At 38.4% G+C, this 13,848-nt stretch overlaps 1 protein-coding gene across 1 annotated transcript in view; it reads right to left on the bottom strand.

Moving 5' to 3' along the window:
- The window catches only part of DNAH9 (dynein axonemal heavy chain 9), a 577,218-nt gene that overhangs the window by 263,740 nt on the left and 299,630 nt on the right, over positions 1-13,848 (bottom strand). Inside the window, exons 39-42 of the mRNA XM_056117744.1 lie at positions 12,416-12,581; positions 10,502-10,604; positions 9,218-9,457; positions 260-421 (exon numbers count right to left, since the gene is read on the bottom strand). Of these exons, the coding sequence (XP_055973719.1) occupies positions 260-421; positions 9,218-9,457; positions 10,502-10,604; positions 12,416-12,581 (671 nt within the window). The remainder of the gene's footprint in view (positions 1-259; positions 422-9,217; positions 9,458-10,501; positions 10,605-12,415; positions 12,582-13,848) is intronic.

Below are 13,848 nucleotides of genomic sequence, written 5' to 3'. Positions count from 1 at the left end.
ATTCCTCTGCCCCTCTCGGAGAGCCCGGCAAGCTACCGAGAGTATCTCGCCCGCACGGCAGAGCCTGGCAAGCTCCCCGTGATGTATTCGATATGCCAGACACAGTAACAACAAAGTCTCCAATGGAGACGTTACTGGGCCCGCTCGAGCAAATCGATGATCAACGGGAGGGCCTTTACTTACTTACTTATACTAATATTTAAAATACATAATCTGTATAATTATAATTAATTTTCAAATAAAACCAGTAAATACTCACATCAAAAATTTTCTTGACTACTTCCATCTGGATTTTATCAAAAATATTAAAGTCTTTCTCTTCCACCATTTTATCTCGATACACTCTATTTGACTCATGCAGATAAAGCTTTACTAGTTCTTCTGTAGTTTTCACACATTCCACTGAGGAGAAGAGAATGCCCTTTATGTAGAACAGACAAAAAAATAACATTAATAACAATTTAAAATTACAACCATAATTTATTGAAGGAAGTCATACAATAGATTTTGGCCTAGATATTTTTCACACAAAATTCATAAAATAATCACAATAGAGCCCATGACATAGAAGGTGAGGTGCATTCCTTGCAAGTAGTCAACCCCAATATTGTCCCTAGAACACAAATTATTCTCTGAGTACTTACCAGGAGTCACTCTTGAGTGAACAACCAGAAGTAATCCTTGAACATCGCCAGATGTGGCCCATTCTCCCCCCCCCCCACAGAAACCTCTCCAAAAATAATAATGATCATGATGATCTACAGGTTTACTATATCCATTTTGTGTAACATGGGGTTTAGAATTCACAGTGAAGCATGCTCTGTGTCATAAAATAAGTGGCTTAAGCTTAAACTCATGAGTTTTGAAACCAAGTCCTCCTGACTTAAGAGACTGGTATATTCACCACTTATTACACATCACAAGAGTTAGGGAAGGAATAGCTTCTTTGCTACACTTAAATTCCATCGCGATCATGATCATCCTGTTGTTCATTGATTGCCTCGAGCAGGCACCAGTAATGTCTCCTTTGTCCTAGTCCTGAGATTTTAAAAAGTGCCATATTCAAGGCTCTTTCAGGGTTAGGAGAATGAGACCCATCATTGTTACTGGTATTTGGCATATTGGGTATGTCATGGGGAATTTACCAGACTCTGCCGTGTGGGCAGATTACATTGGTAGCCTGCCAGGTTTTCCAAAGCAAATTAAATTCCATAAGTGCCATTAAAAATTATTCTATAAATGAGTACAGTCATTCTATATCTGTACCTTTCCTGGCTGTGTGTGGGTGATGGGAGGAATACTGGGGGTGGGAAATGTACACTGGTGGAGGGTTGGGTATTGGAACATTGTATGACTGAAACCTGATCATGAAAGCTTTGTAACTGTGTATCTAAGTGATTCAATAACTTATTTTAAAGGGTGAATGACAGAAGGTTTACTTGGAGAGATACAGGGATGAGTTTGGGGGAAATCAAGAGATGATTTCAAATACTACAAATACATCTGTATTTTGGAGGGCGGTAGGTTCACAATGTAAGCTGAATCACTGTGTTTTATGTCTTTGAGTTTTATAAATAACTTTCCACTTTTTTTTTTTTAACTTTCCACTTTTATCATAAAAAACTATTCTAGGCTTATGTTGCTTATATAAAATAAGAATAATGAAAGAACACTAATGAACATAGCTAATCTTTCCCTGTTATTTTCTTCTTTTTTATATTGCTTAGAACTTTTTCCAAATCATTACTATTATTTTAAAATATTTATGTCAATTCTATCATTATTGATCATAGCTTTCTTTGTTATGGAAAAAAACAGACTACCAAGACTTTAATTCATTATTAGCTTAATCAAGTCCTGTAATTTCAAACTTATCTACATTTGTTACCATGACTTTCTTGTCACAAAGGAAAAGTGATCATTAATGGTTTCCCATTACTAACAGAATAATGCTCAATTTATTCAGTAAAACATGCAGGTCTTCTTTTTCCATCACTCTTGCCACCATTTATAATAGAGTTTATGATTTAGTTTTATAAAATCTAAATTATTTACTGATCCTACACACTTTTCATGCCTTTATACTTTACTTGCATTTTTTAGATGTGCTCAATTTGTGTTTCTTTGTTACTTTTCTCTAACACATTTGCCCATCCGACTCAATCTTTTTAATATGTGGTACATAGTTATTTATATTTAGATGCCTGTTACAGAAGGATTATTCACTTGATCACTTGATATCCCATTACTCATAGATTGCTCGACCAGGCACCAGTAATGTCTCCATTCATTCCTGTTGCATGCTACCATAGCCCAATGGCATCTGTTCGTTCTAGGAACATGAAGAGTCTCAAACTGATCATTCAGGATCTTGACGAAGAAGTCTGACCATCTTGTAGGTGGGCATCTATGCGATCTTTTGATGTCCTGTGGAGTCCAGTCGGTAATGGCTCTAGTCCAGTGGTTGTCTCTAAATCTCATTATGTGTCCAGCCCATCTGGTTTTCGATGCCTTGGCAAACTAGACAGCGTCCCTGATTCTTGAGTATTAACGGAGGTCAGAACTCCGGATTCTATCTCCCATTTGAGTGAAGCATGATACTCTAAGCATAGCTCTTTTGATTCCTCTTTAAGAGACCCGAATAGTGTTCTCATCCTGTTTTCATAGGGCCTGGGTCTCTGAGGCATATGTTAATGCAGGAAGAACAGTGGAATCGAAGAGATGTGCTCGGAGCAGGAGGTTCTTTGTCCTCTTAGCTATTTCTTCAACACTTTTGAAAGCGTTCTAAGCCGCTCTCTTCCTCCTGCTCAACTCAGGTGCCAAGTCATTCGTCATGTTGACTTCTCAACCTAGGTATATATAACTGTTGAATTCGGAGATGGTTGTTCTGTTGAGAGTGAATGGAACGTCAGGGACAGGACTGTTTCTCATGAACATTGTCTTTGTGAGATTCAGCTGTAATCCGACCTTTCCACACTCATGGTCGAAGTCGGTCAGCATTTGTGCAGCTTGGCTGATGTTTGATGTTATTAGAACGATGTCATCAGCAAAGCAGAGGTGGTGTAGTTATTGACCATCTATCTTCACTCCCCTTCCTTCCCATTTTAGTCGTCGCATGATGTTCTCGAGGGTGGCACTGGAGAGTTTCAGTGAAATAGTATCACCTTGCCGAACCCCTCTCTTGACATGGAAGATCACTTCTTTGTAGAATGGTGAGATCCTGGTAGTGAATCCATAATACAGCTCACAGAGGATCCTGATGTATTGAGTTTGAATGCCCTAATTGGCTAGGGCTTTGATGACCGCTTCTGTCTCAACAGAATCAAAGGCCTTCTTTAAATCAATGAACGTTAGACAGAGTGGCATCTTGAACTCCTGAGAAACCTCAATGAGCTTAGTTATGTGGATATGATTGATGTTGCTGAATCCTTTTCAGAACCCGGCTTGCTCGCATCGTTGTCCTTCATCTAGTGTTCTGCCAATCCTATTCAGGATGACTCGAGTGAACAGCTTGTAGATGACAGACAATAGGCAGATTGGGTGATAGTTGCCAATGTTGTGGATGTCTCCCTTCTTGTATAATAGTACAGTCCTGCTGTTTTTCCATTGGGATTGAACCTTGCATTCAGACAGGTAGCTTGTGAAGAGCCGAGTCTGTCTACTGATGAGTACTGATGGCAGGTTTTTAAGTTGTTCAGGTCTGACCTTGTCTGGGCCAGGTGCTCTTTGTTTCTTTACCGATGAGGTGGTGTGTTGGATATCAGAAGGGAGAACATTGGGAACGACATATCCATCTTGTGGAATTTGGTATGTGGGCAGGTGGATGTGGCTATTAAAGAGATCTGAGCAGAAGTCATGAATAATCTTCTCCATTGACCTTCTGGAAGATGTGATAGATCCATCAGGATGTCAGAGGGCAGTCATCTTGGTTTTGTAGTTGGTGAAGGACAGGCAGGCATTACGAATGCTTTTCCCGGCTTCTGCCGCATCTACCAGCACTGCTGCTCTTCTGTCTTTGAGGTATTCCTTGATCGCGTCTCTGCACTGTTTTGCAAGCTCAGATGTTTGCTTGTGGTTGCCTGAGGCATGTGCCAAGCCACGTTGGCGAATAAGCTCAAGAGTGTTCTAAGACTGTGGAAGGATTATTAGTTTTTGAAATTATTTTTATCAGTATAAGATTGCTTCCAGATCAGGGTGTCTCATAGATACAAAAAAAATGAGAGATAATTCATTTCAGATTAGTTTTTTTTTTATCATACTACTAACACTTAGCACAGTGACTTATTTATACCTGATTTTAAGTGAATGCTTATTGAAAGAATAAATGTACTAATTCTGAATATTTAAAGATAACAAGAACCTTCATTAATGTTTGTATTTTTCATAATGATGTAATAGCTGATCGTAGACCAACTCATTGGGGCTAGAACAGAAAAAGTGGGACATTTATATTTAAACTGCATATTTATAGAGATGGAAGGAAGGTAGAATGCTGGGAATGACATATCAATCCTGCGAAATTTGGTATGTGGGCAGGTGGACTTGGCTATCGATGAGATCCAAGCAGAATTCATGGCTAATCTTTTCCATTGCCCTTCTGGAAGATGTGATAGATCCATCAGGATGTTGGAGGGCAGTCATATTGGTCTTGTAGTTGGTGTAGGACAGGCGGGCATTGCGGATACTTTTCCCAGCTTCTGCCACATCCGCCAACTCTGCTGCTCTTCTCTCTTTGAGGTCTTCCTTGATCGCTTCTCTGCACAGCTTTGTGAGCTCAGATGTTAGCTTGCGATTGCCTGAGGCTCGTGGCAAACCACGTTGGTGAACGAACTCAAGAGTTTCCAAAGACAGGCATCTTTTTGTGGCTTTCTCTCTCTCGGCATTCCTCACACAATCATGGAGGTGCTGAACCAGTCAACCCTATTCCTTGTTGATGTTGTCAATGGTGACATCTACCCATATTGCTGCAATAGTGCCAAAGAGCTCCCAGTTGGTGGTCATTCTGGGAGTTCTCTCCTTGAACTGTGCAGCCCTTTCTCCCCACTTTGTGAAGTATAATTTCACATGTAGGAGACGGTGGTCTGATCCCATGTGGAATTTTGGGACAACAGTGACATCAGTCAGGCAAAACTGTTGATTGAATATGATGTGATTAATTTCATTGTGGAAACTATCTATCAGGGGACTCCCATGTCCAACGTTTAGAGTTGGTGTTCTGGAACTGCAAGTTACTATAGATGGTCTTGGTCAATATGATGAACTCAGACAGTCTTTTACCCTGTTCATTCCATTCTAGGCCGTGGGTCCCAATGTGGAGTTCTTTGGCGACCTTCTTGAACCTATCTTGGTGTCAAAGTCACCGACAATGACCTTTTAAAAGATGTGGTCTTCTTTATAGAACTTCTCCAGCTCCATATAGAACTTCTCAATTTCTTCTGCATCGCTCTTGAAGGCATTCCACACTGCTCTCTGATTTGGGCTTGGAATGCCTTTAAGAGCGTCACAGAAGTTTTTAAGAGGACAAAGAACCTCCAGCTTCAGGAACATCTTTTCGACACCACCATTCTTTCTGCACGCCTCAAAGACCTGGGCCCTATGAAAACAGGATAAGAATGCTACTCAGATATCTCAAAGAAGAATAAAAAAAGCTATGCTTGGAATATCACGTTTCACTCAAGTGAGAGAAGGAATCAGATGTTCTGACCTCTATTGACGATCAAGAATCAGGAACGCTGTCTCGTTAGCCAAGGCATCAAAAATCAGATGGGCCAGACACGTAATGCGATTTAGATATGACTGCTGGACTAGAACTGTTACCAACTGGATTCCACAGGATGTCAAAAGAACACATGGCCGCCCATCTATGAGATGGTCTTTGTCAAAACCCTGAACAAGTGGCTTGAGGCTCTCTGTGTTCCTGGAGCAAGCAGATGCCAATGGGATACACTAGCATGTGACAGGGATGAATGGAGACATTACAGGCGCCTGCTCGAGCAAATCGATGATCAAAGGGATGACAAGTGATATAAGTGACATATAGAGACATTAGAAACTAAAGAAGACAGTGAGAACTTTAGAGACTAAAGTAGCAGAGAGGAAAGAATAGAGATAAACATAAATTTGGCATCTTTTTCCTTCTTCAGACATTTGACATAAACAGTGTATAACATATTCAGGAACTGAAAGTGTAGAGATATGCGAGAAATTAAAATGCTGAACAACTTTTTCTTGTCTTGTGGAATAGGGAGGATAAAAATTGTCAAGAAGGGGGCCATAGATAAAAATTCTAAGAGATCCATGAATGAATCAATCATAAATCATTCAGTCCTCATAGTACTGAAACCCAACTTTAAACTCTTCAGTCTCTGGTAGTTTTCCTCCACAAGCAAAAGTATATATTTTTCCGAAGGAAAACATAATTATTTACGTTCAAGTTATTTTCAAAAATTAATATTTTAAAATTCATAATGTTCTTATTAAATAAAAATTATTGGGAACACTAGAAGCAGAGGGAAAGTCATCAAAAATAAGATTTAACAAATCAATGATTATTATATCCAAGAAATTATATGACAAGAATTTCAGAAAGAACTTGAATTTTTAAAAGTGAATCAAATAAAAATTTTCAAATAAAAAACTTACCCCAAATTATTGTGATTGAAATTAATAACAATAAGTGGGGGTAATAGCAGAATAGACCAGATTCAAAGGGAATTAGTAAAAGCACTAGAAAAACAGCCAAAGAGAAAGTGCAGCGGTCATCCACCTATTTTGAACTCAAGTTCTTGCAATGTATATCATTCCCCAAGCCCTACCAAGAGTGATTTTGAGGGCAGAGTTAGGGGTAATCCTGAACATTGCCAGGTATAGACCGTCGCCCCCTCCACATTACCCCTAAACAACAAAATTAAATTAAAACACACTAGCACAACTGAAAACTCCCAAGAAAAGGCTAACAGAAAAGGAAAGAAAAGAAAAAAACGGTACACATAACCCATACACAGAACAAAATAGAGATATCAGATATCATATATGTAAAAGATAATAGGTATTATAAATGCTTCTATGTCAGGAAATTAGAAATATTGATCACATAAATATTTCACCATAATAGCACAGCTGGTAGGGCATTCGCCTTACAAGCGGCCAACATGGCCGACCCGAGTTCGATTCCTCCACCCCTCTCGGAGAGCCCGGCAAGCTACTGAGAGTATTCGATATGCCAGAAAGTAACAACAAAGTCTCCAATGGAGACGTTACTGGGCCCGCTCGAGCAAATCGACGATCAACGGGAGGGCCTTTACCTAATAGATACAATAGATACATAAGAAATCTATTTGAATGAATGATGAATTGATGAATTATTTTACATCTGTTAAAGAAATTGAATTCATAATTTAAAATCACTAGCAAAAAAATCCTAGATGGTTTCACCAGTAAATTATTCTGACATTTAAGGAAAGCATGTCATAATATCTTACAAAACCTTCTAGAGAAAGAAGAGAGTATTCCTTAGTGAATTTTATGAGGACTTACAACTTTTGTCTATTATACAGAAATTTATAAGTTACTATTATACTGGTTTTGGAACCACGCCAAATGGAGCTCAGGATTTATACCTGGCTCTTATGTTTAGGGATATGCAGTGCTGGGGATACCCCTGTACTTTCTCTCTAGTCCAGGATATTATACACAGACACAGACACAGACACAGACACAGACACACACACACACACACACACACACACATATATATATATATATAACTATTTGGAAAATACCAAGTAAAATCTAAAAATATGGAAGTATTTTAACTACAATAACCAAACTAGACTGATTTCAGGAATGTAAATTTGATCTAGCATTAAAAAATAATGTAATTGATCACATTTCCAGTACAAAGGAGCAAATGCTAGCACATTTTTGTGTAATATGTAATTCAATAGCTGCAAAAATATTATTTGTGAAGTTTCTATACAAATGTATTATTAAAAAACTCAGTAAATAATAAAGAAAAATGTTCTTATACTTTCTATCTCAAAGAATTTTCATATGCATAAATCATACAGGGGACAATGTGTCTGTCCAGGTATTACAATGATTGACTCTGGAATAAGAGTTCATCTCCTCTTCAACCTGCAGTTTTGCCTTTATGAGCAATAAAAATTTGATCAAATAACCTTAACTACTTTTTTTCTTCTCTAATTTTGAACACTCACTCAATTCTCTTCATGTTGACATTTCCCTACAGCTGTGCCCTTTTTGGTAAAAGTTATCTTAGCTTTCATGAAACTTGAAAAAGATGTTTCAGCTGATTATTGTCCTAGATGGGTGAATTGTGAACTTCAGCATATGAAAATTCTATGTTTGACCAGGGTTTGCTACCTTGCCCTCTGAACATTTGGTAGTGAAGCTCCAAGAAATTGGAAACAAAGACCACAGATGGCATCGATATTCAAACAAATGTTAAGAGGAGTTGAAATGAATTTCAAAGTGAACCTAGGATTCTTAGGACTGAGGTATCAGTCCTAAGGGACTGGCAAATGGTGTGTTACATTAACAGCGTGGCTTACTCAAGAAATAAATATATTTTTGGAATACATTTATTTTACTTCAAGAATACAAAAATAGATGGGCTGAAAAATAACACAGAATTCAGGGCTGAGTGCCTTGTATGTGCAAGGACCCTGGCTTAATTATTGGCACCGCATAGATCTTCCTTCACTACCAGCACTGTAAGGTGTAGACCCGGAGGCATTGAGAAGCAAAAGGCTTGCCCTGGTGGCTCCTGAGCTTTGTAGTGGCTATTCTGGTCCCTCTCAGCCTGGGAGACTGAGTAGAGATGACACAAAACCTTGCAGCACCAAACAAAATAGTTTTATCCTTTATTCAAAAAAATAAATGTCATTTGCTTTTCTACATATACCTGCTAAGATCATTCATTATATAACCATCCCCAACATGCCAATACTTTCCTAGCCTTAAAGAAACAACTCAGAACTGTATTCCGCATACTGGGACATTATGTAATAAGTAACTAATGCTATTTCTATGGGACCAAGCCCCAAGGAACCCATGGCGCTATATTCATTTGCATTCATGACTCCAAAGGAAATGTGCTTTCCCCCTAAGAGTTTGGCTTTATAGTTTAACCATGATTGTGAGGACTCCAATCACTACTAATCCTAGTAAGGTATCTTGAAGCAGATGGACTTACCTGGAAAATATTGGCGAAGTCTCTGAGATTGAAGATGTAATGGAATTTGATTGCTGTTGGCAAGAATGTCGTGGTGATTTTCTGGTGGAAGGTAAGGGCAAGACTGATCATCTGGGGTATGGATTTGTGCAGTGATGCTGGGAAGTTGCCAAACTTTAGGTGCTGGGCAAGGATGGTGCTGTAGATGGTAGAGAGAGCCTCAGCTCCGGGGAAGGAGAGGACGAATACACTGAAGTGACGCTGCAGGAGGAAAGAGCATGCCGAGGAAGTCAGAATTTAGACATAATCATTACAAAATAAAACTTGCGTTTTCTGGATTTGGATAAAATGACAAAGAACTGGGGTTTAGAGAGATTGTACAGCAGGCAGGGAACTTGTCTTGCCCATGGCAAGCCTGAGTTCGATCCCTGACATACGATATGGTCCCTTCAGTCCACGAGCAGTGATCCCTGGAGTGAAGAGCCAGGAGTAAACCCTAAGTACCATTTGGTGTGCCCCAGAAATCCCCCAAATAACAAGGAATACTTCTGGGAGAGGGGAGGGGAGGGTTTGGGCCAGGCATGGCCAGTACTCAGAGTCTAGTCATTCTTGGCTCTGTGCTCTGGAATGACCTCTGGCTGTGCTTTGGGAATGAGGTTGACTATAAACTAGACAAACATCTTACTTTCTATATGATCTCTCTGGGCCAAAGGTAACCTATTTTTTGTCTGCTTGTTTGTTTATTTTGGACGACTCTCCTGTTTAGGTGCTTGGGTACTGCTCTTGGCAGCATTTAGGAAATCATGAAGTAACAGGAATTGAATTCTGGTCATGTGCGTGCAAAGCATGGATGTTTTGTTATCTCTCTAGCTCCAATGAATTCTCATAAGGATTTTGAATGCTACATTGTGGCCACAGTGTTTCACAATTAACTGAATCTTAAAATAAACCTACAATGGGGTAGTTGCACTCTTGGTCGAATAAGCTAGTGCAAAGACATGAACATGAACTCAGGTCATCTGAGTTCAAGTATGATAATGTTTTTTATTATTTAATGACTTTGGGAGAGCCCTCTCTCTGAGATTTTCTCATTATGAAGACTCACGTGAATCTCACACATTTTAGATCTAATTCAGCAATGAAAGACTCTGAGATTAGAAGTTTCACTGACCTTTAGGAATACAGTTCAGAATCCTGCGACATTTATTATAATTTAAGATACTAGACAAGGGAAGGAACAATTCATACCTATAATCAAGTGAGATTAACCTTAGCAAGATACTTAGGTTTCACGCCTCCTCATACCTGAAGTCGTGGGTTGATAGTAAAGCTACCTGCAGTCGGGTTCATACAGGAAACATACTGAACATTCCTGATCTCCTTCAGAGACAGCTTGTTCCGATCATACCTGCAACAGCCAGAAACCAAAGGTCAGAGAGGTTGGAAAGTCTAGCAAGATGTCCTGTCAATGTGGGTGAAATATGTCCTGCCATTCCTGTGTCAGGGTGAGAAAAAATATCTAGATTCATTGATGGAGATTGAAAAGACACAATAACTATATTGAAAAGAACATGAGGGGTATAAAATATCTATAAAAATAGCACGGGAAGAGCATAACCTCCAAACAGACAAAAATGTAGGAGGAGTATCAGAGGTATGTGACTAAAGAAATAGTATTTCCAAAAGAAAAAAAAATAGTTTCATATGGCAAATGCGATAGGGGAACACAAAGAACTATCCTAGTAGGGTCTGCTGTATCTCACAGTAAACATAGAGTTAATGCTGAGAAGTAACAGCTCAATTAAGTTTAGAAAAATATGTATAAAACTATAGTTGACTGGGGAGGTGAAAATAAAATATAGAAATTGGGTTATGTTAGTAAAGAGAGACAGAATCATACTTAAATTTTTTTCTTTAGTTTTGGACTACACCCAACTATTCTCAGGAATCACTACTGGTCAAGTGCTCGGGTATCATATGTTATTCCAGGTATCAAACAGGTGAAGGCTGCATGTAAGGCAAGCAGCTTAAATGCTGTACTATCTTTCTAGCCCAGTGCAGGTGTTAAGGTGCTTATCTTATGATGGTAACAATAATGATAAGACACTGAATATCTTACTTTGCATATAACTGGTCACAGTTTGATCCTATTACTGCATATGATCCCCTGAGTACCAGGAGGACTTATCCTTGAGCACAGAGCCAGGAGTAAGCCCTGAGCACCACCGGGTGTGGTCCAACATACCCCTTCCAATTTTTTAAAAACATGGGAGAAATTTATACAGGTGTAAATGTTAGAGTCATTTGGGATAGCTTAGTTGATGAAATAAAGATTTCAGGAGGTAGAAAGAGTAGACTCAAGATGCTAGTTGATGGGTAAGTCTCAGGGCAGATAAAACAGGTAAGGGATAGGATACTTGGGGATGCAAGTCAGTTGTGCAGATATAGGAGCAAATAAATGGAAACTGCATCTCTATTTTCTGTGAAGGGAAGATCACTGGCTGACATATGGTAGGAAATTTGATCAGAGAAATTATGAAGTAGATATTTTTGAGCATAAACATGTGTAAAAAACTACTGTCAAAAATGGTAGATTTCCAGAAAATTTTTACTTTCTAAGTTTTGTGATCATAAATATAGAAGAAATAAAAACTAATTAGCCACTTCTATTTTCCCAGTCTAGTTCAGCTGCTAAAATATGTGTGGATATTATGGATGGTTCTATATTCCAGGCATTCAATAAAACTTTGTTTATATCATAACTACAATTCTTCTCTTTAAATTCCTTCCTCTTACTCCCACTCTTTTCTCCACAACAAACCGAGTAAAAGTTTAGAAGTGAATAAAAATTATCACAAATCTTGTTTTCTTTCCATGAGAAATTCAGACTTTTTTTTTATTGAAACATCTTAAATGTTTCACCTGTCCTGGGTTCTTTGGGACCCTGGTATAAGTCAGAGAAGTGGTTAATTGTGTTACAGAGGCTCAGAGAAGGCAAATTTTGAGATGAATAAAATTTCATCTAACCCCACTTAGATGAGATATTACTAGCTTCTCTGGCGAAACTCTTCATGTGTGTAATAATGTCCCCATATATAAAAGAATACACCAAGAAAAATCCCATGAGGAATGTAGTTTGTCACCGGGATTTCTATTAGGCACCACATTCTTCCTTAGATCTTTCCACGGTAGTCCCAGTCTCTCTCTGCAGACTCTCACCAGTGTCCGTAGTCCAGGTGTTGTCGGATTATAGTGTGGGGTTGCACCGTCCCGTAGGCGTCCACCTCTGGCATGTTCATATCATCAATGAAATATATTAGCTTTTTATTTCCAGGGGGCCCATAATTTCTACCAGCTTTCTTTTCTAGAGGCTTTTCCAAGACAGCTGGAAAAAAAATACATTAGGAAGGGAAAAGGGTTATAGAATAGGTTTGGGAAGGACAAGCATTGCATAGTATTCATGCACATGTGAACAGCAGGATCTACTGCTAGATTCAGACATTCAGCAGGACCAGAAAGTGAAATTGGAAATCATTAGTCAATGATGGTAACAATAATGATAAGACACTGAATGTCTTACTTTGTGCATTATTTGTCTTTTACAGTTATAATCTTCTTTAATGCTTATTACATTATTTCAAGATTAGTATTACTTTACCAATTATAGATTACAGAACCAACACTCAGAGAAGGAAGTAACTTTTCTAGAGTGGAATTCAAAGAATTTAAATTTAAGAGTAGGTACTCTTCATTATATATGCCCCTAGTATTTTTTGTTTACAGACTGAAATCAGATACAATCTTCACCATCCCAAGGCCTAGAACTCTTTCTCTAAGGAAATCTGCAAAAAAATCTGAGCTTGGAAAACCCTACTGTCTGGACAGAGGAACAGAAATGCTGTGAATTTTGCTGTGGGAAGGGCAGAGACTCCTTCCTCTCCTCAGTTATATGAAAAAATTGCTGGATCTTTTGCCAACAGTTTTCTCTGAGTTTACCTCCTGGTGTTTCTCCTGAGGAATAGTAGAAACAGAATCTCAGAGAATTTCCCAAAGCCACTTAGTATCATGAACTGAACCACTTCCCTGAAGTTTAAAGACCTCCTACCAGAGCATCTCAGTGACTTTCTGGAGATGAAAGTACTGACTCCTTTTGAGCTCTTTCTTCAATTTTCCAGCCAGAGGCAAAGAATCAAATAGCATTGTTTAGCATTTTCTAGCTTGACAGGACTTGTTTTGAATAAAGTAAGAAGATAGAGTTATATGTTTTTTAAATTCAATAAAGCGATTGCGATTGCAAGTATATAACTAGATATTTTTATATTGCAAGAACCACATTTCCTATTACAGCTAGGAGCTCTAAGAACCATCTGATTTCCTTTCTTGAAAAACAAGTTTGTAAACAAGGACAAAGTGTCAATAGACATATGAAGGTGACAGATAGAAAGACAAGTTCCTTCAAGAAGCTTGAATATTCTAATTTTCTGGTCCTGAGTTAAATTAAGTATTTCAAATATGAATTAAATTTAAATTTAATTAGCATCCAATTAACATACAGCATCAACCAATTAATAACTCAACACATTCTATCCCCCTCAAGATATAACTATACAAAAACTGTCAACATAAAATATAATTAATGGGCTGCCAAGGAC

Source organism: Sorex fumeus, unplaced genomic scaffold, assembly GCF_029834395.1.
Source record: "Sorex fumeus unplaced genomic scaffold, SorFum_2.1 ptg000036l, whole genome shotgun sequence".
NCBI classification, from domain to species: Eukaryota; Metazoa; Chordata; class Mammalia; order Eulipotyphla; family Soricidae; genus Sorex; species Sorex fumeus.
The sequence above is the reverse complement of the archived record's forward strand: the minus strand, read 5'-3'. Positions and strand labels throughout refer to the sequence as shown.